General features: G+C 54.5%; 1 protein-coding gene across 3 annotated transcripts in view; it reads right to left on the reverse strand.

The window, feature by feature from the left end:
* Positions 1-536: 536 nt before the first annotated feature.
* Positions 537-21,445, reverse strand: part of PTPRF (protein tyrosine phosphatase receptor type F) — a 252,726-nt gene continuing 231,817 nt past the window's right edge. For all 3 annotated transcript variants that reach the window (XM_082052916.1, XM_082052915.1, XM_082052917.1), the window contains 11 exons: positions 19,373-19,496; positions 17,207-17,382; positions 11,343-11,462; positions 10,061-10,215; positions 8,668-8,953; positions 6,589-6,767; positions 4,040-4,166; positions 3,712-3,837; positions 2,946-3,100; positions 2,344-2,479; positions 537-2,221 (listed from right to left, as the gene is read on the reverse strand). In XM_082052916.1, the coding sequence (XP_081909042.1) occupies positions 2,153-2,221; positions 2,344-2,479; positions 2,946-3,100; positions 3,712-3,837; positions 4,040-4,166; positions 6,589-6,767; positions 8,668-8,953; positions 10,061-10,215; positions 11,343-11,462; positions 17,207-17,382; positions 19,373-19,496 (1,653 nt within the window). In that variant the 3' untranslated portion in view covers positions 537-2,152. The remainder of the gene's footprint in view (positions 2,222-2,343; positions 2,480-2,945; positions 3,101-3,711; positions 3,838-4,039; positions 4,167-6,588; positions 6,768-8,667; positions 8,954-10,060; positions 10,216-11,342; positions 11,463-17,206; positions 17,383-19,372; positions 19,497-21,445) is intronic.

The following is a 21,445-nucleotide window of genomic DNA, read 5'->3' on the forward strand; positions in this document are numbered from 1 at the left end:
AAATGTGCTTCCAGGAGAGCTCAGCATCACCCCAGGGCTGTATGCTGCTACATCCTGGGGTCTTCTGAGGATTAGAAACTGGCAGCAAAAACAGGTGGGGAGGGCAGGTCTCAGGCCAGAGTCCCCACTGGGACAGCTTGTGCAGAGCATGGACTGGCCAGAAAGTAGCTACTGGCTTCCTCCTGCTGGGAATGATCCATCCCTTGGGAAGCAGAGAGGATCCAGAGAGGGCCACGGCTGCACAGACAGGCTTGGCAGAGCCATTCCTGGAAGGTGCCAAGGTCTGAGGACTCTCAGTGCACCCTGGTGTGGCTGCAGGTGGGCGGGAGGTGAGCAACACGCATGCACAAGAGGGGTGTCACAGGGGTCTCTGAGCCCCCTGCCAGCACAGGGGCCCTGCAGGAACCGTGGGACACTCGTGGCTGGGACGTGCCCATGGGAAAGGACTTCTCTGGCAACACGCTGGGGAGCATGCTGACCCCCAAGGGACTCCATGGCCTCTGCTTATTGCTGAAGAAACAGACAGCAAAGCCAGCTTGTATGAAACCCGATTATTCAAATTTATTAACATCAAGAATTATGCAATGATGCTGTAGATTTTTTTTTTTATTAACAAATAGAAAACAGACTGTATACAACAGTGACCCCTACAGCACTATGCATCCACAAGGTAAAAATGAATGTGTCCTCCAACATTACCGACCCTGGATTGCTGATTTCAACGTAGCTTGGATTTTTAACATTCGGAATACATGTGATAATACAATTAGATACCCTTCCACCACCTTTATTCGTAAGTCAATGCACTCGAAAGAGGGCTGCTCACTCCCTGTCTTTAGTGCAAGCGTGATATAATAAGGAGTATTAATATATAGTACCATTAAATTAAGTCCAGTAGTCTTGCCACATTGGTTCATTAGAACGTCCTGAAGTAGCGGAAAGTACAATATTCTAGTGACTTTTAACATTTGCAGGATAGCAGAAACTATAGATACACCCAACCTCTGAAGCCGTGTGTACTCCCCTCCCCTTCCCTGCAGTACCCTGCTTTCCAAAGAGAGCCGGCCCGGCTCCGCTCTGGGGACAGCTGGGCTTGTGCTCCTTGCCTGTGTAAATGGTCTGATTCACTTCAGTTGTGAAAGGTGACAGAATGGCGCTCGCACGCACAGAACCGTGGGATTAACAAAAAGGGCCACGTCTCGCTCTTTCCATCCCCTCCCTGGGGAATTGTGGGACCCACTCGCTTCCCCTGGCCCCTTCCCAGCGAGATGCACAAAAAGAGGCTCCAAAGCCTGAAGCCCAGGATTTTTGGGTCTCTCACAAACAAGGCGACAACTCACGTCATATCGGGATCTGCCAATACACACGGTCACTGGATTGGTTTAACACGTATCGTAATAGGACTGAACAGTTTCCAGCTGACAAAGGGGACCACTTCTCCAGCGACCCCACATGCCCTCGCAAACCAAAACCTACTCAGGAGATAATGGGGGGAAGGGAAAGGCTAAAAAAATAAATGGTAGCTTAGGTCCAGTTCCATGAAATTTAATATTCTACAGAGGATTAAAAAGCAGCCTACAGGGAATGGAGCTGGGCATGAACCGCAAGCCAGCTGCTGCAAATTACCAAGGAAGCTGCACTAAAATGGGCAGAACCAGCAGTGACTGGGCTGAAATAAACACAGGGCAGTAAAAAATGTAGAAGCAAAAGGAAATTGAAAAAAAAAAACCCAACTCCCAAAGGTTTGGTGGGTCCAGTTCTGCCTGGGCAAAACATTAAGACTTGCAAAAAATAAAAAATAAAGAGAAAGGAGATTATAAAAACCACTAGTAACTATTTTACATGTTTAAAAAATAAGATCCCATTCCACCCACCTAAAGCCTCGCTGTGAAATGCAGTCGCGTGAGAGGGCGAGAGATGCACATGAGCAGAAATTCAGCCAGAGACTGGAAATGCTTTTTGGAGTCGGATTCCCTCGTTTGGCGCTGGGGTGAAGTTCCTAAATGCCGTGGTCAGAACTGGTTGGCGTGGAGGTCTGCTGCCTGGGCAGCGCCTCCATCTGTACAGAAGGACTGAGGAATGGGCGGCTCTGGCTCAGAGGAACCCGTCTCCACTCCTAGACATCCCCACCGCGACTGGAGGAAAGCACTAGTTACGTTGCATAGTGGTCGAAGCTGCCGAGATACTCCAGTGCCGCTCTGTAGCACAGCTGGTACTGGTCCTGCAAGGCAGCAAAGGGGCAAGAGTGAGGAGTGGGAACCCAAGGACAGCGGGGTTTAACATCCAGAGACGCCGGCTCCCCTCCCTTCTCCACAGATCTCCCATCACCCTGGGGACGCTCACCTCTGTCTGCACCATGGCCGGCCGCTGCGTCCGCAAGGTCTTCACCGTCTGGAACATGTCCACCACCCCCTCGTAGCGCATCCTCTCCAGCACGATGCTGAGCGTGATGAACACGCCTGTGCGCCCGACCCCAGCGCTGCGCAGAGGGGAAAAGAGGTGCCGTTAGAGACCCGCCAGCCCCCGCAAGGCTCTACAAGAGCTCCTGCGAGCAGCGCAAAAGCTCATGGAGCATGGGGACATACTCAGAGGAGCCAGGAAAGGCCACAGGGACATTGCCAGCCAGAGGTGCCCTCTTAGCCCCAAGAGGGGCCCACTGATTCTGCCTTGCCTTTGTGCTGCAAGCTGCTGTGGCACACTGCCCTGCCCAAGGACTCTTCCAGGAGCTACAAATCAGTCCCAGCAGGGCTGATCTCGCCACCTGGCAGAAAGGCCACCCATGGTACCCGTGGATGTTGCCACCTCCTCATCCCCTGCCTGCCTCTGGTGGTATGCACAGGGAGCACCAAGTGCAGGGGAGCTGGCAGTTGCCAGGGTGAGGGAGGGGACATCTCTGGGGGCTCTCTGATAAAGGCAGAGGTGGATGCTGAGCTGTCCCCACTCACCTGCAGTGCACCGTGATGGGCCCGTCCTGCCCGAACTGCTCCTTGGTCTTGTGCACCTGCCCAATGAAGTCGATGAAGCCCTCACCCGTCTTTGGCACTCCCTGCTCAGGCCAGTCTGTGAACTGGAACTGGCGGATGGTCCGTGACTGGCCGTCCTGTGGGGACAGGGGTGTCAGATGTGAACTGTGGGTAAGGAGACAGCAAGAGAGGCTGATCTCGCTGCCCTCAGCACTGGTACTGCTGACCTGGCTCCAGACCCACTGTTAGAGGGCACACAGGATGAGCCCAGGCAGATCTTCCACTGAGCATTTGGGGCCTGTCTCTGCTCTCCCGTGTTCACACCAGGGCAGCTGAGCTGGGCAAGGCTGTGGACCCCAGAAGGGTCTGTTGGGTCAGTGCCCTGGCTCTGTTTGGGGCCCAGCTCCATGCCAGGACCACACCTGCTGTCACACAGGGGTCCTGCAAGAGACTCCAGGGGCAGGGGAGCCCGTGTTCAGTGCTTGCCCAAGTGTGTGGCACAGGCAAGGCAGGGTCTGGTGCTGACAGGGCTCAGTGAGCTGCTCACCAGGGCTGACACAGCTGGCAAGGAAGAACCTTGTGGTGAGAGGAACAGGAGGTGGGGGGCAGCAGCCCCTTCTGCCTGCAGCACAAGGCAGCACCTTGCCTTCTGGTCCCTTCAGGAGCACTTGCACACTCCCTTTAGCCAGCCAGAGCAGGGCAGAGGTGCAGGAGGTGGGAGAGCCGGGGAGCCAGCAGTTGCACTCACCCTGGCATCCGTCACCTTGAACTCCCGGAGGATGTACTGCGGCATGTTGTACTCTGCCATGGGGTCCACCACGAAGTACTGGTACCGGGCAGAGCGCTCTGCGGGCCAGTACTGGTGGCACTTCTCCTGTGGATGAGGAACATGATGAGATATTAACACCTACAAGCTGCCATTCCTCCCTCCCCCTCCCTAGGACCACATGTGCCTGTGGGGCCACAGGCTCAGCCATGGGACACTCCAGCAGGAGGCTGGCCCAGGTGCTGGGGACAGACTGGGGTGAGCTGAGAGGTCGTGCCCATAGAGAGCAGCCCCCCAGCAGGATTCATACCCGGCCCATCTCGCGCAGCTTTGTCAACATCACCACGATGGTGGAATTGTGCTCCCAGAGCATCCGCCAGAAATCCTCTGTGGTCTCGGCCAGCGGTCCCTGTGTGGCGATGTAGGCCTTCTGCTGCCTGTGACAGACAAGAGGGTGCTCACACCAGCGCCATGGAGGTGGGTGTCAGCTGCCACTGGGGGCTTGGGAGAGATGGAGGTGCCCTGTGCAGCAGGGAACAGGACTGACAATGCAGGAGATGGGTGTCCAGGACTAGCCAAGGACTCTGGAGAGGGATGAGCCTGCCCATCTGGATTCTTCTAAGTGCTCCCGATGGATGCACTGAGCATCCCAGGTGCAGGATCCAGAAAGGCCGCACATTCTTGCTGGGGTGACAGTGTCCCCAGCTAAGCCTGCTTGTCCCCAGCACTACTGCACTGAGAGCCTTCTTGGCACCCACGCCCATGCGAGCAGGCTGCCAGCACCCATCTGGGCTGCGAGGCTGTGCTTGGGGATGATCCCAGTAGCACCCTTGGGTTCCTGCACTTTTACACTCTGCAGCACCCACTGTCCCTCCCATTGCACGGGAAGACACTGAGCAACTGAATCAGGTCACCTGGATCACGTACACCAGTGAATAACTGGGACAGTGTGGACACCACCAATACCACTTTGCCAGCTTTTTTGAAGCTTCCAAATATTGTCCTTGGTTCCACTGCAAACCAGAGCATCTCTGAAAACATCCTGTGTGAAAGCAGAGCTTGACCTACCCCAGCCCAGCCCCTACCCTGGAAAAGCACCCCTTGGTGCCTTCAGCTCTGACAAGGGCCAGCTCTGGCATGCCAGTTCTTTAGCTTGCCCGTTCTTTGGCTTGCTGAGCGCCCAGCCTGGCACGCCAGTGCTGCCTGTGTCACCACTGCGTGGCGCTGGAGCCCGCGGGACGAGGGGCAGCATCCTCCCGTCCAGCATTTCATCTCTCTGCTGGTGCTAAAAATTAATGAACGTGCTGCAGGACAGCTGTAATGTGCAGGATGAAGACAGGGGCTGCTTCAAGGTGGATTTATAAGACATCATAAAAAGCAGGAAGTGGGGCTGCAGAATGAAACAGAAGAGCTAATAAAGATGCAGCATCAGTGAGGTCTGCAGGACCTTGGGCCAACTGATCTCTTTAGATAACACCAAGAAGATTTCTCGGTTCAAAGGCAAGGACGGGAAGAGATAACAGTGCTTTTCAGGGATGGGGTAGGTAGCACATGAAATGGTACCACCTGCTGTGCTCCCAGCCCTCCCACCGTAGCATCACCAAGGGGCAAAAGCAGCAGCTTAATCAGCTCTGGAACCAGGACAGTGTCAGACACTGGGCTGCCCGGACAGGCACACAGGCAGGTGAACGCGTTAATGATGCAGTGCTGGACGGCTTGCAGCCACACAGGCAGGAGGGAGGGGAGGCTGCTCCATGACAGCTTTTCTCCAGCCCCTTCATCTTTTCCCACCCCGAGGGAGCCTGGCTGCTGCGGTTCTGCTGCGTTGGGATGCTCCCAGGGTTGCTCCCCTTCCGCTCCTTGCCTGCTCTTGCCTGCATTTCGCCCTTCCCCTGGGAACCCTTCCTGGACTCGGCTGCCAGAGCAGGGATGGACACACGGAGCCCCTGGCCTGGCTGCACCAACATCTGTTCCCTTTGGCAGTGCCTGTTGCTCCTGGGCGGCCACCAGCCCGTAAGAAGCGTTTGGGCAGAGCCAAGTTGGGGGGGGAACGTGCCACATCCATCGTTGTATCCCCCCCTCCTGCGCTGGGTGACCCCGCTTTGATGGTGCACTGAGAGACGACAGGAATGAGCCTTGTATGTGCATCATTGGGATTTGGTCTGGATTATTGTCTGGAGACCGGCTGGGAAGGCGATGTGGCCACGTGGCTGTTTCCCTGCATTCTCCTCTCCTGGCACTTAGCATCTGAGAATGCGATGCCAGCAGCTAGATACAGAAGCCAAGAGTATTATTGCCCCACTAGATCTTAATTTGTGCCTTCCAAAAAGGTATCCTGGGGAGCAGAACCCAGTGACGGGCTCCCTAGTGTGCAACACCAGCCCTACCTGAGGATCCACAGACTCCCCCACAAAATCAAGGCATGGGACAATGAGCCTTGCGATCCTGCCTGGATCAGCCACACAGCGCAAGCACACTCCTACCTCTGGTTGCCACAGCTAATGGTGGGGGGCAGGTTTACGTTAGACGCTGCAGAAATAAAACACATGCCGAGGGATGCCTACCAGAAGACACTACAAATCTCCACAGAAGCCAGCACAGCCTCCCACCCCAGCCATGTGGGCATCTGTCTAGAGCAACACAAGCCAGCCTGGCAGTGCTCATTCACTGGCAGTCTTCACATATTGTAGCTATACACACTTGAGCATCTGAGAAGATGGAAATAGATAAAACAACAAAGTGATCCCCAGCCCACCTCTAGGCAGCCAGGACCAGTCCTTGGGAAAGAGGAAAGGCAGCTCTGCCCAGGTTTCCAAGCAGGCAGGACAGGATTTCCCAGGCACCTAAGGTGGCCCTTACCTGTACCCATCTATGAAGCTGGCATTGATGTAATCGGAGCCCTCGACACCCCGGATGGGCTGCAGACAGACTCTCGTCAGCTCATATGGCATGATGTTCACAAGGCGGTTCTTGAATTTGTTGCATGGGAGGTTGGCACTGATGAAACGTGAGGTATGTGCTTTAGAGTTGGCCAGCAGCTGAAAGAGAAGGAAACATGTCAGACCCTGCTGGGGATGCAGCAGTCAGGGGTCAAAATTGGGACCCTGGCAGAGTCCCTCCAGGCACGCAGCCATGCTCTCTCCTGTGACGGAGGCAACGGCTGCTTGGGATGAGCCTTTCGGGACCAGACAAAGGGCTCTGCCACCATGCCATGAGAAGGCTGCACCCAGCTCCTCTATTTCACACTAGATCAGTCTGTTTTTCAGTACCACGTTGGCCCCTCTGCTGTGTCACCCCTCAGTATGGCTCGGCCTCGCTGCTGGCTTTTGGAGCACAGCTGTAGGTGACAGCATGGGGAAGAGCCTGCACTGACCCTCTGGCGCAGCCCCAAAGACACCCATGGTGGAGTGGAGACCCACAGCAGCTCTCTGACCCACAAAGGGCCAGGACGTGAAGCTGTGTACCTCACTGAACCAGGGACACAAGCCTGCTGGCATCAGGGAAGGAAAGCTTTCCATCTTCCAGCAATGTCTTGATATTTACTTCTCACCCCAGAAGAACCCAAGAAAAATGTGAGATTTGTGACAGTTTTAGGTAAAGATCTATTTTGGGTTACTGTGAGACGTTTTATGGTTCTCTTTGAGAACTGGAGTCATGGTAAATGTGCTACTTAGGTCTGCTGGCAGAGACATGAAAACAGAAGTTGTCCCCCAGGTTTTTTTTTTTTCCTTTTCTTTCCTTTTTTACCCCTTTCCCAAAAGAGAAAAGATCCCATCCAGCGTCTCCAGAGCCGCCCTTCTCTGTGTGTGGCAGCTGGTCCTTGGCAGAGGCTCCCTGCAGAAGGACGGGGTTGCTCTTTGAGGAGTGATGCAGCCATGTGAGGCTCCCCCATACCCAGCTCCCCAGGGTTTCCCACGCAGTGGACAGTGCCAGGGCACAGAGAGGGGCAAATTTTATTACTGCTCTAAAGAGACCCTTGGAGAAACAGCAAATTTTTGTCTTTCTTGCAATGGAGTTGCTAGAGTTGAGCCTAATTCTGTGTCTCTCTTGAGGGGTGTCTCAGGGCAAGTGTCACCATGAAGTACTAATGCAGCATGTTCTGCTGTCACAAGCCCAGGACACCAGTAGCTCTGGTGACCACAGGACAGAGCTGCTTAGCTCTTCCCAGTTTAAACAGAAAGTCAGTATTTCGCCTCTCCCGCTTCTTCGTCATTTGGAGGGAACTCCCAGGGTGAAGCTGTGTTCCTGCAGTTCATCTCACAGCCTGCATGGTCTGCTGCCTCCCTGCATGAGCGATATTCCTCTGCATGACTTCACTGGACTAATGCACCTCATCTAAGAATATGGGCGCTTACCAGAGCAATCTTCCATCTCCAAGGCTGTAATAAATATCTGCAGTAGGCATTCACAGATATAGGCAGCAAAATGTGGGCTTGGCTTCTTAAACAGTGTGCCTTAAAATACTGCCTTTGCCAATTGTAGCCACTGAGACTTGGTGTTGAGGTAGTTAAAAGATAACAGAGCTCAGCATTGAAGAAATGAGACTATAAACGTCTCACATATTTAAATTGGAGCCATTTCCAGACAAGTTGTTCACAGTAACATCAATTATCACTAACACGATCTGCATCTGATTTCAGATGCAGCTCCTGCCGCACAGTGAACCTAGAGCAGAACGTGCTGCTGAGAACTGCGCATCCATCTGCCTTTTATATCCTTCCCAGAAGCTGCCAAACCAGGGGGGACCATGGCCGACACAAGCTTTACAATTCAAATGTATTTTAAATCACTGCCTACCTGGTTTAGAAACACACAAAAGAATAACTGTCTGTAATGATCCATGGCTCTCCTCTCCCAGTCCCTGGACAAGCAGCTTGGGGGGTATGTGAGTGCAGACAGGGTGCAAGGGAAAGGGGGTGCTGGGGCGCTGTCACCTACCTTGAATTCCAGCTCCATTGCAGTAACGCTCTCGCCTGGTGGCACCTGGGTCAGCTTCTGGATGTGAGCAAAGAGGTTGCGTGCAAGCACCTCGGTATTGCCACACGTGGCTGCCTCCAGCAAGGCCTCGTGGATGAAGATGTACTGGTCCTCCGTCTGCACCATGTAGTTGCGCTGGGAGCGCATGCACGTCACGTGGCCATAGATGTCCACGGTCTTCTCATGCTTCATCCGCTCCAGCATGGCATCGATGACAATGAAGCAACCAGTTCGGCCCACACCAGCACTGCGGGGACAAAGCACGTGCCCTGAGATGACACTGTCTCCTACAGACACCAGGCAAGTGCTGCTCTTGCTTAAGAGAGCACCCGGACCTGGAGCGCACAACAGGGGAGTAAAGGCTGCTCCCCGTGCTGAGGGCTAATGAGCTGAGCCTCATCAAGAGGTGACAGGAGGAATGAGGGAGAAAAGCACTGGAGAATGTGGGAGGTTACTCGGCCCTTCTGCTGTCCCCCTTTCACTGACGGTGCAGAAAGGACATGGTGTCACGCTGCTGGTCCCTGCGGTGGCTGGCGGCACCTCCGCAAGGGAAGGAGAAACGTATTTACCAGGAAGGAGAGTGACAGCGTATGTGCGCGTGAAGTCAGAAGCCCTGAAGTCCAGGCTGGGGCCCCGTACTAGTGAAGCCCATAATTTGAAGCCTGCTTGTCCCCTAACCTGGGTCACTGCTTCCTAGCCCATTAAATGAGGACAGCCAGCCCCAGAGGGGAAAGCAGAAAGGTCAGGTGATGCATTTCTATGCCAAGCCCTTTGCTCAAGCACTGGATGCCTCTCCATGTCTATTGGAAGGGCAGCAGCAATCCCTGAACTGCTCACCCTGAGAGCACCCTGAAAACACCAGACATGTGTCATGACATGTAAACACAGGCAGAGATACGGAGCTAGACATTTCCTCATTTATGGTGCAAGTCAGATCCTTAACAGGGCTTTAATATAGCTTGTTTGTGTGTTAATTATACCCCACTCCCATCTGAAACAGAGCATGAAAGAAGAGCATTAAACACTGCTGGTGAGGCGTATGCTGGAACAGCAATGATGGAGTGGTTTGTTCAGTAATAGTCCCCACTTGGCTGGTATAGATAAATCTTGCCTGGGTAAGACGCTTAGCTTTGGTAGACTAATATTTTGCTTAAAGAGCTGCCCTTCTATCCTGCAAAAGAGTTCTACCGTAAATACTACGTATGAATGTTCGTAGAAGTCACTGCACGCATACCCGTCAATGATGTACCTCTGAAAGGTACCACCTACTTATGCTGAACACAGATCACCTAATTTTTCAATGGTGCTTGCAGCACATGTGCCCAGGTGCAGCTTTGCAAACACACAGTCCTACCTGCAATGGACAACCAAGGGCCCAGCGTCTGGCGGGTTACAGGCCTTGACCCGCCGCAGGAAAGCCAGGATCGGGGTGGGGTATTCAGGTACCCCATGATCGGGCCAAGCCATGAACTGGAACTGTCGCAGCTCTCGCTTCTCACTGGAGCCGTTCTGTTGAAGACAAAGAGGAGTTGTTTTGTGTGAGAACTGCCTCATCCTAAGAAAGGAACCCACTGATTGGGTAACAAGGCACCTGGATGGCTGGGTAACAACAGTCATGTAATGTGATCATGCTTGTGTCAGGCTTTTGCCACTGAAAATTTGGAGGCAAAATATAGACATCTTGCGAGGCTTCTGTACACGTGGATGCCCTGAGGAAAACCAGCTGATACAGAGAGCAGGGCAGCTCTGTGGGAGTTGCAGACTGATGGGAAGGTGACAGACTCCTTTCTGCACAGTGTGGGATTACTACCCACATACTCGCTGCACGTCCAGGGAAAAACGGGCACTAAGCATGGAAGGGCCACAGCAGCCCGTCCCCTCCCTGCTCCTCTACATCACGGGTCTCTGTGAGATGGCTCATCAGCCCTGTGTCTGCAGAGGCTGCCCTGCTCTCAGGTGTGGCTGAGTGACCCGCGCAGCAATGCAGGAGGACTGGCTGGGCGACTGCTGGGGGCCAGGTGCCTTCCTGGGGTGTGAGTGTGTCCCCAGCGCACGCTGCTGTGCTCTCGGCCAGCACGGCCTGGACTCGGTCACGCACAGAGGCAGAGCGCTGCAAAGCCTGTTCGCACTGACATGACACGCTGCTGCGAGCGCTGCCCCCAGGGATTTCCAAGCACTAATGAGGTACGCGGCAGGCAGGAGAGAAGGGCATGCGCACACGTCAGCAAGGCCCCTACATTTGCATTATTAGTGACAGGAGTGCTAAAAATTCACTGCTTTCCATGTTGTCCCTCTAATGGGACGACAGCTGTTAGATGTACACTCGCCAGAGGCAAGCACAGCCCACGCTCTGGGACCCATCACAGGATCTGAAAACATACAGGAGAGCATCAGGTGTCCTGGCCAAAGACCAGTGGTGGCCAGAACACAACCTGCAGCTGTTCTCCCACTGCAGCCCTGCTGTGAGAAATGGCCCACGTGTGGACCAGCCACACACTTGGCCAAGCCAGGCACAGTTGGTGGCCTCTGCCCGTGGGCTGTGCAGGACCCTGTGGCATCGGGCCGTGCTGGAGATGTCCCACCACAGCACTGGCTGTGCACTCCCTGGAGCAGAAACGGCCCAGCCAGCACTATACCTTGTACAATGCAAAGTTGCGGACGGTATAGGTCGCCAGCTCAACTGTGTCCACCAGGGTCACCTGGATCATCCCATAGGTTTCCGTACCCCGGCTTGGCCAGTACTGGTCACACTTCACCTGCAAGGAGGAGAGGAGAAAGGGTCAGTGCTTGGCTGCTGGCTGAGGCATTTAGGGTGAGGGATGGGGCTCTGCCCTCCAAGGGGTAAAGACAGAAAGAGTCACTGGGGGGGCATCCCAAACACCCAGATTTACTTCTCTCTGAATGTCCCAATCCCCAGCAGAGAGGCAGCACACTCTGGGCTCATTTCTACAAGATTCACATTCAAAGAGGGGATTTTATTTTGGTGGGAAGCAGTGAAGGGGGCCAGGCCAACAGACACAGAAGCAAGAGCAGCACCAGGTATGAAGACAGTGTGCAGCAATTGCTAACAGTGATTTGTGCCTGCCATAATTTTTCTTCTCTACCTCCTGTTTGGGAAGACAGGGGTCTTTGGGGCTGTGTTTGCAGCATGTCCTGCGTCAGCCCTGCCTGGATGGAGAGAAGGTCTGCAGCTGCAGTTTGGTGGGAGGAGAGCTGTGAAGCAGGGCAGGGGAAGCGGTGGTTTCTCTGGGGAAAGCTCTGCTCAAAGGGCAGCCAAAGTGAGGGAGATGCAGCCTGTATCCCCACTACCCCAGCCCAAAGTCCTCGACCCACGGCACTGATCTAAGACAGGACACAGCCCTGAGCCCAGCACGACCCTTCCCTGTAACATTTGTAGCCCCCAGGGTGCCCCTGCCAGTGTGGTTCCCAAGCAGCAAACCACCCTGGTCAAAGACGGGACACAGCCCATGCCAGGGCTCCAGCCTGGATGCTGCATCCAGGGGCTGACCCTGCCACCCTTCCTGCTTTGCTGTGGGCAGGGGTTGCACTGAGCATCCTCAAGACACCGACCTGCCCTTCTGGCAGGTGGTGCATCCCTGGAAATGCACATTTCCCAGGTGTTTCAAAAACATCTCCGCAGCAAGGCACAGATGCCAGCTCAGACACAGACACAACTTGTTCTCCCTCTGCGAGAAGACACAGACTGTGGCTAAACCATCCCTTCAGCCCCTGTCCCATCAGGAAAACACTGCTGCACCCTAGAGACCCCCTGCCTGCAGCATCCTTTATCTCCCCCTCCCAGCTCCGCAGCCAGAGCACTTTGAGCTACTGGTCACAGCTCCTGCTGCCGCTCACTTGGCAGAGAGCCCTAACACATCCCCAGGGCCCCATCCTTCTGCTGCCTTCATCTCCCTATGCATCTCTCCTGCTCACCTGCTGATGCCCTCCTCCTCCTCTTCACAGCTCAGCATTTGCAAACTACTCCTCCGGTTTTGTTCTCTCCAGCCCTGAGCTCCCTATTTAATTTGGCACCCTGAGCATCCCTATTTCATCTGGCACCTGGCTCCCCCGCCCCGCGGAGCCGCAGAGCCTGGCTGACAAGAGGAAGACTTCATTCCCACCCATGTGCACTGCACTGAAAATGGTTTCCCGCCCTAGGAGAGAGGAGTGAATGGAAGATCATCTGTGCTTGTCAAGGAATAGTAAACTTAATTATTATCCGAGTGTGTTTACAGGGGAATGTGTAGGAAGGGAAAAAACAGGCTTAATTAGAAATCAATGAAGTTCTGCCTTTTAATTGAAGACACTTTAAGCAGGATAGGGCTTGTGAGAGCTAAGAGCTCTCATCCTGCACTCTGGCTGCCGGAGTGCAGCAACCTGGGGTCAGAGGGATGCATCTCTCCCTGCTCTTTTTGGGGTGTTCTCTCAGGAGGTCCTGCCCTGGCAGAGGTGCCTGGGGCAAGGCTGCCTGATGGAATACAGGCGTCTGCACACCCAGAGCAGCTCTGCTGCCCGCTGCCCTCCAGGCTCCTGTGCTCACAGCATGGCAGGCCCTGCACCAATCTCAGAAGATTTCTCTTCCTCGCTTGGCACAAAGCAGCCTGTTATTTTATGCTGAGTAGCTGCAGAGCAAACAACTCAGAGGTCACAAACCTTATTTCACAGCTTAAACTGATCGTCACAAGTGGGCAGCAGCTGCATCTCCGGCCACCTGAGTTCGCCTTGCCTGGGATGACGGGACTGCCTCTCTAACGGAGGTGAGGATAGGGCAGAATGGCATCCCGCAGACGCTGGGGACAGCCGCTTGATCCACATCCCTGTGCCCGAGCCCACACCCTGGGGAGAGAGATCCCCTCCTGCCACCCACATGCTACGTGGCCATGTGTGCTCAAGCACAAAACAAACTTCAGAGGAGTTCCCTGAGCGGGATAATAGCAGCGCCTGGGCTGGTAATTGAAAATTATTTATTCATGACCAGATAAGAGTCAGTCACATTTTCTGCCAAATTTACCCATAATGTTTATGCCCCGTTTTCAAGCTCTGTAAATTTTATGCTGAAGCCGATGCACTGTGGCACTAAAGCAGATAAGAGATGTTTTCTTCTGGCAGTGCTTGCTTCTCATTAACTTAAGGAGCACAGAAGTGTCCTGAGCAGCCATCTATTGACACTTTGCTGAGTGGTTCCTGTCCTTCCCCTTTGATGCCCAGTGCCCAAGAGCAGCCGGGCACTTCTCAGCTCTGCTCCTGACCCCGCTCACAGCTCCAGATGGCATCACTGCAAGCGAGGCGGCTGCGGTGGGATGCGGCTGCCAGGCCCCTCGTTCCCCACAGCCCTTGAGCACCAGCCTCTCTGCACCCCTGCCTGGGGACACAAAGCACCAGGGGAGGTCACACCCCAGGGACGGCTGCTTGGTGCTCTGGGCTGGGACAGAACGAGCCCCAGGGATGTCTGCTTGGTGCTCTGGGCTGGGACAGAACGAGCCACGGTGCTGCTCTGGGAGACCCAGTTCTGCTGGGCTCTAGGGATAGCCCAGGGAAGGAGAAATCCTGCTTTGATACCTCTCGTGCAATGCACCCAGGCTGGGACATGCCACGCTCGCAGCTTCAGGAAAGCTAATCTACAATGTGTGTTTCTGAACTGCCACCAAATGATTCTGAAACTGATTGTAAAGCTTTGAAGGCAGCTAAATTGCACAATCCAGCCATTTCTACCCTTTATGTGCCTCTCGCTTTGTGCAAACATGAAAAAGGGAGGATGATTTGGACCATCAAGCCAGCTGAAATTGCAGACCGTAAAAGCTGATGCTCTTTAAAGATTTTTTTTTTTTTCCACCTGCAGCTCAGGAGCCTTTTAAAGCAGTGTCACCCCTACAGGGCTACAAAGCTGCTGCTGCTCCTGGTTGGCTTATCTACACACAGCACTGCCGAGGGGAACTCAGGGAGCTCGCCTGGGAAGGTGGCAGAGCCTGCTCTGCACTGGGCATCTCTCCATGAGGCCCTGCTGCCCACCCCGGGCTCTGCAGCTGCAGACACAGGCCTGTGTGGGTGCTGAAGGCCCTGGGCAAGGACACTTTCAAGCAAGGTCACCCGTGGGTAACACCATGACGCCATGCGACTGCCTGGAGCCGCGCTGTCCCACGGCAGCGTGAACATCAGACGGCAGTGACACTGCAAGGACCCAAGGGGTTGCATCAGATGAAATTTGATGGCTCTGGAGTGAACTGTAAAACAGGGACTCGTGCTGAAGGCTGGAAGCAATGGGCAGTGACTGGGATCTTCCCTGGTCCCTAAAAGCTGTGCTCCTGAGTGAGCTCCGGCCATCACCAAAGAGACATGAAGAAAAGCTGAGCAGGAAGACAGCTGAAAGCCATCCTGCCTTGGAGGATGCTGGAGAAGACAACAACAACAACAGAGAAAATAATCTCCTGCAAGCCCACATCCCAGCTCCCCACCAGGGCCCTCCTGTGAGTGGGTGCTGAGGCACCCGCAGGGTCCAGCAGACACAACCAGGGACGCCCTTGCTGTGCAGGGCTGGTTTGGCTCAGCAATGGCCGGGCCTCCCCACGGCCTCCCCTGGCAACCTGCCTCTCCAGCAGTGCCTGAGAAAGCCGCCCATTTCTCATTAGTGCTGGGGACGTGCCAATGAGCCAGCAGGACACAGGCAGGCGGTGTCAGGGAGCGAATGCTGGGGTCTGGGTCCCGCTGGGTCAGTGGAGAGCCCTGGGCAGCACGCCCGGTCAGGCAGGCTGCCTGCAGCTTCTGCAAGGGCTCTGGTCACCCCCTGCCCATGGTGCATTCATAGTGCCTGTCCTGTCACAAAAAGCCTGACCACATGCACCGTGTTTGGGACAGAGAGCAATAATATAGGAGATAATTGCGGGATGACATGACGGGGAGCATGCTGGGGGTAGATAATGCATGGATCAGCAGCACAGGCATCTCAGACAATAACAAGTGCCTGTGGGGCAAAGGAAGCCCGTTATCTCCGAGAAACATGCACTTTGGAGGGTCTTCCCACGACTGAGCAGCCCAGGAGTGAAGTGAGTCAAGGCTCCGGGCATGGATTTACTTGGCAACCTAGAAGGGCTTTTCCTCGTACTTCAAATATACGCTCCATCACTGAAATGTGAAGGCACAAATAAGTCCCTACATGACCCCCAGCTGCAGAGAGCAGCTGATCAGCAGCTTCGGATCTTGCTCAGCCCATGTGCCAAGCCCTGAGCTGCATGACCGGTCAGGTTAAATCACCTCTCTGTTTGGGCTGGGGTGGGTGATGGTGGCCATTGGGCAGAGCAGGCAGGGCTGCACGCTGCAAAGCTGGGGCTGGATCTCTAGAGGCAGCTGGTCTCCAAGGAACACTGTTTTTCCCTGAAGGCTGTAAGGCATTTCTAGAGCTGGGGAAGCCCACGAACAAAGCCTATTTTTGTATATGCAGGAAAAGCAGATCTGTTTTGCCATGGTGATCGGTTGTTCCAGCTGCTTCTTCCCAGCCACTGTGGGCTAGGACACCCCTGTGAGCATCTCAGTGCTAAAGCTTTGAAACAGAGGGAGAGCAGGCAGGCAAAAGTTTTAACTAAACCCAAACTTGACAGTTTCTGCTTCTCAAGAAACAAGCTTATTGGGCTAAAAATAACCAGTGCTTCACAGCTTCAGTGCACAGCCCCTTCTCCTGCCGTTGGCATGGCAACACTAAAATATTCTGCAAGCACAAATGCTCATCACTAAAATTTTACTTTTAGGAACAAACTGAATCACGAGGCAGAAGCTGCCTCCTGCTTGGGCGGGCTTTGCCCAAAGGGTGCATCTGGGCACGGGAGCGCTCTGGTCACAGCTTATGAACTCCTGCTTAAGGGGCTGAGTAAGAACCTCTGCCACAAGACACCACAAGCATCAACCGCTGCAAGGGCTCCTGCTCCTTCCTCTCCACCTCATGCCTTCCCCACAGTTTGCAGGCAGCTTTGCCTTTATTACATCAAAATATCTAATCTTGGCAGTAGGAGCTGATCGTTTATACATGTTGTCATTGGACAAGGCACAAATTAGTCTTGTTATTGTGATGAGACCCCGTCAGCCATTCCTCTGCATCGCCAGAGACGCCAAGGCCTCGTCAGGCTGCAGGATGCTGCCGATACCACCCACCCATTGCAGCTTCTCAGCTTCTGGGACACAGCCCCAAGGCTTCCGGGGACTGTCAGCTCTCCCCACCTCAGAGCTTTCCTTTCTCCCTTCCGCAGGAGTGATGTGGGCAGCGAAAGGATGGGTATGCATGCAGACACGCAGGCAAGGCAGAGGCTAATGAGCAGCACAGTGACAGGAGGTTTTGCCACCCATCTGCCCCAAAGGGATACACTCACAAGGCATTTGTTTGCTGGGGTGCCTGCAGCAGTGAGACACCGCACTGGACCTGTCTCTCCCTGGATGCCCTTATGCTGTGACGTGTTCCCATCCCTCTCTCCTGTGCTCACCACCAGATCCAAAAAAGAAGCAGCACACACTGTACCCTGGACTTCTCCTCCAGCCTGGTCATCATGACTATAGTTGCCGTTCTCTGTTCCCACACCATCCTCCAGAAGTCACTGAGGGTTTCTGGCAGAGGTCCCTGCGTGGCGATGTAGGCGTTCTGCTTCCGATACCCATCAATGTAATTGGCATTGATGTAATCACTGCCTGGGACCCCTGCAGAGAAAGAGAGAGAAGCGTTACTCCAGGGGCAGCCCGTGACCCTGTGCCCGTCACTGTGCAGGGCCTCGCAGGCAGTGGAAGAGGCCGGCACATTCACAAGGCTCTTGACAAGTCACCTTTACAGGGTGATGCCAGAATCTCTCCCAGGGGTCCTGCAAAGAACAGGAATGGGGTGCCTGAACCAAGAAGAACCCTTTGTAACTGCCTCACGAATGCAACAAGCAGGCAGCACCAAAGCAGAGAGACAGCTGCCACCCCCACACAAAGGGAAATTCACAGTCAGGAATGTTAAGGAGCTCATTTGGCCCCAAGCAACTAATTGAAATAATTGTCTTAAATTCACCAGCTATTTGTTACGGTCCTACAGCACCTTTTAAAAATGAGGCCACTTCATTAGTTTGTCTCTGTCAGCTATGGGTGTCAGGCAGGGGTGTCCTCCCACTCCTCCTGCAGGGACAAGTACCCCAGAGGAGCCAGAGACCTTCCTCCCACCACCACCAAAACCCTCCTCAGTGTAGCACCCTCTCTGCTGCCTGCTGGGAGCTCCAGCTCTCACTCTGCCTCCACCACTTTAAGTAAAGGACTTTCTTGTAAAGGCCTTTAAAATGCAAACACACAGTTACTTAAATAAATGCAGCAAAGCTGAGGCCTGGAGCTGTGTTCCCAAGCCCTGCTCAGCATGGGCTGCCCAGGCTGCAGGGAGGGAACGCAGCAGGAATCTCCTCATCTCCCAAGGAGAGCACATCCGCATTTCATTAGAGGAAGGAAATAAAGCTGGGGTCTCCCTCCTCCCTTCTGTCCTGGGGAATTTTCTACAGCCCCAGCAGACACAAAGCATCGGCAGCTCCGGGGGAGCAGCAGCAGCGGGAGTGCAGCGCCTGGCTGCCTTGGCATGGGTGGCAGGGACCTGGCGGGGCGCTTTGGGAACGGTTCCCAGGAAGACACAGACACTGCTTACAGCAACTGAGTCAGGCTGGAAAACAGGGATTCCCTCATGTGCTCACCCCACAGCTGCCCCACAGGGTTTGCCCATGATCAGGCAAGCCAGGCTCTCTCAAAGCTGCTGCTGCTACCAGGGCTTACTGTGAGGGACTGGCTTGGGTCCCCCTCCTCCTCCTCCCCCAGAGGATGAGCAATACATTAGCATTAAAAAGACCCTTCCATCCCAAGAAAAAGGACCTAGTGACTGCAGGGCCACCTGTACAAAAAGCCAGATCCCAGTCTCTTCCCCAAGCAGGGGTGCATTGAAGTAGTGACATCCTCCTTGGCCCGCACGAGTGGGCTCAGTTCTGGTGTGCAGAGCTGGGTGCTGATCTGTAAAGCAGTGGGAATGGGTGAGCCTGGGCTTTGGTGCCTGGGCTACAGCTCCTCTGTGTGCAAGGGGACTGCAAAGCAGGCACTAAAAGCATGTATTTGCCCAAACTCCAGAGATGAGGGGCTGGTTCATGGAGCCATGGGGGTCAGTGCTATGAACACCAGGGTTTGATGCATCTCCCATGGAGCACAGGGACGTGTGGAGCCTGATGTCCCAGGAGAAGGGGCACCCCTCATCATGTGCAGCTCTGGGCATGCACTTGGGAGCAAACACCGATAGCTCCCAGAGGAAGATACCGGCTCTACAGTTGTTTTGGGACAGGTGATAGGGCTAACGGTGCCATGTCCCACCATGGACAAGGAAGGCAGCTGAAGTTGCACAGCGGGGCCAGCCCTGAGAAGGGAGGCTGCTGGTACAGACATCTCTGCTGGCATCAGCAGTAGGAAGAAGCAACTACATGGTACACACTGTTCTGAGGATACTGGGAAAGCAGGGGCAGATCTGCAGAGCCCTTCCTCTCTTTTTGCCAGCCACAACACACATTTGCTCATGCTGATGCCAGATGTTTCAGGTGTTTGCCCATGCCTGATGAGAACAGGGAAAGAGATGGTCCCCTGTTCAGCCACGTTCAGCCATTTACTGGGGTGCCCACTCTGGAGTCGCTCTTACCATCGATGGAGGTCAGGATGACACGTGAGTGGTCGTAGGCGATCACGTTTGCATAGCGGTTTTTGGGTTTATTCACTTCCAGGTTGGAGTTCTCCCAGGTGAACTGCTGCCCTGGATCAATGGACTGTGGAGAGAAAGAGAGGGAGGGAGTCAGGAGGGGTTACAGCACAGCAGGACGCTGCAGCACACACGCATTTCAGTCAGGAAATCTGGATTTCTGTGCACACCTCTCCCCAGGACAGACGCAGCTTCTCTGGGTGTCCCCAGCAGCACTGTCAAGCCACACCAAAACCCAGTGGGACCTGCCCCGTGACCTGCAGGCAAAGCAGCCCCTCACAATAGGGCAGCCTGCTGCAGACGAGCCTTCACCTCCATTCTCACGGAGTGTTCATCCTTTCCTCAGGAGCTACCCATCAGCAGAAATTTGGTCTTATGCCAGGATTCCACAGAGACCTGACTGAGCAGTTCTTGACCTAGTGGTTTTATTAGCTGTTGAACTGCAGTCTGCTGGAATACAGCAAGCCCTGGGTGTCTTGTGCCCCAGGAGCTTTGAGTATTAGTGTCCTGCAAGACAGCTGATGAGCTTTTGCCAGGGAATAGTCATGAAAATTGATAGGTTACTATTCACTGCTCCAGCTACTTATGCAATGTAAACATCTCTCGTTTGAGTTAATAGAGTGACAAGGAACTATAAACCTGGAGAAAAGACGTGGTTATAAATCTTGGCCAAAGGCCTGCACACTATGCAACTGCCTGAAGAACACACATCCCGATCCCACCCGCCTCCCAACGCTTCTCCCACGAGCCATGTGCTGGTGCCCCTGGTGCATGGCTCCTCCATGGCCAGGCAGCCCCTTCCCGAAGCCTTTCCTGTCACCTTTGTCAGTGCACAAAACAAGGTGAAAAAAGACCATCCCCAAAGCGTGCCTCGGAGACAGGATGGCATCTTTGACTGAGAGATATGTGAGGCACCCAGATAAGACATCTGCCTCATGCAGGGACTTGCTCTGCACATGCAGCCCTGGGCAAGCCCGGGGCAGGCAGCTGCAGCAGGAATCAGTCATCCCATGAACAACCCCCACCTCCACCAAAATGACCAATACAGTCTCAGCCTTCTTAAAACCACGCTCCAGCTCAGTGTCCCTGAAGCTTCGCTGGCCCACAGGCAAAAATATTGAGCAAACTGGCCAGGGGAAGCACCGCGCATTTTTCTCTCTGTAGGCATCTGCTTGCACCGCCTGGCAGAGAGCCGTGTCGGAAGGTGGCTCGGGCAGTAAAACGCCCGCCAGTCTGTCAGCTTTGGATCAGTGTGAGCAAAAGGCTGAGCTGGGAAGCACCGCTCCCTGACTGGGCTGACCTGGACAGCCCTCACAATCCCTCTGCTCAGCCCCATCAACCACCGTCTGTGCACAAGGTGACATCCATCGCTGTCCCCTCATTTCCTGCGCTGCTGAGCAGGCACTTCCCAAGCAGCCAGCAGTGGGTGCAGGGGCCCGGCTCAGGTATGGAGCACAGGTGCTGCCTGTGTCGCCGTAACAGCCCCGAGGGCTTTGTGGCACATGCGGGGCAGGGGCCAGCGCTGTGCCAGGTGCCCACCGCCCGTCCCCAGGTGTGGCCCACGCTGGGGCCCTCCCCGCAGGCAGGAGAGCCCAGCGCTGACGAAAACGTGCGGGAGGATATGACATCACAGCAATGCTAATAGGTAGTTTGGGAAATGTAGGATGTAAATAGACATTTCCTACAGAAAACCTGTAATTTTCTATTATCAGTGTAATAAGCAGGCAGCGGCAGCGCTCAGAGGCGCTGCAGCAGGGATGGTGGGAGTGGAGACCGCAAGCACAGCTTCTGGTTGGAAACCCACGGGCTCGGCTGCCCCAGCCCCAGGCACAGAGACGTCCCAGCATAGCCCACAGCTCTCTGGGGCACTTAATTTCATCCAGGCACCTTTATTTTGTTTTCAGGATAGGCTGCTCCCTGAATCAGCTCTTTGGAGGCTCTTCTCCCTCAGCTGTGTGGCAGGGATGACTGCTGCCCGCCTAATAGTGGGGCTGAACAGGAGAAGGACAGTAGAAA

This window comes from Streptopelia decaocto (genome assembly GCF_964273445.1).
Source record: "Streptopelia decaocto genome assembly, chromosome: 5".
NCBI lineage: Eukaryota > Metazoa > Chordata > Aves > Columbiformes > Columbidae > Streptopelia > Streptopelia decaocto.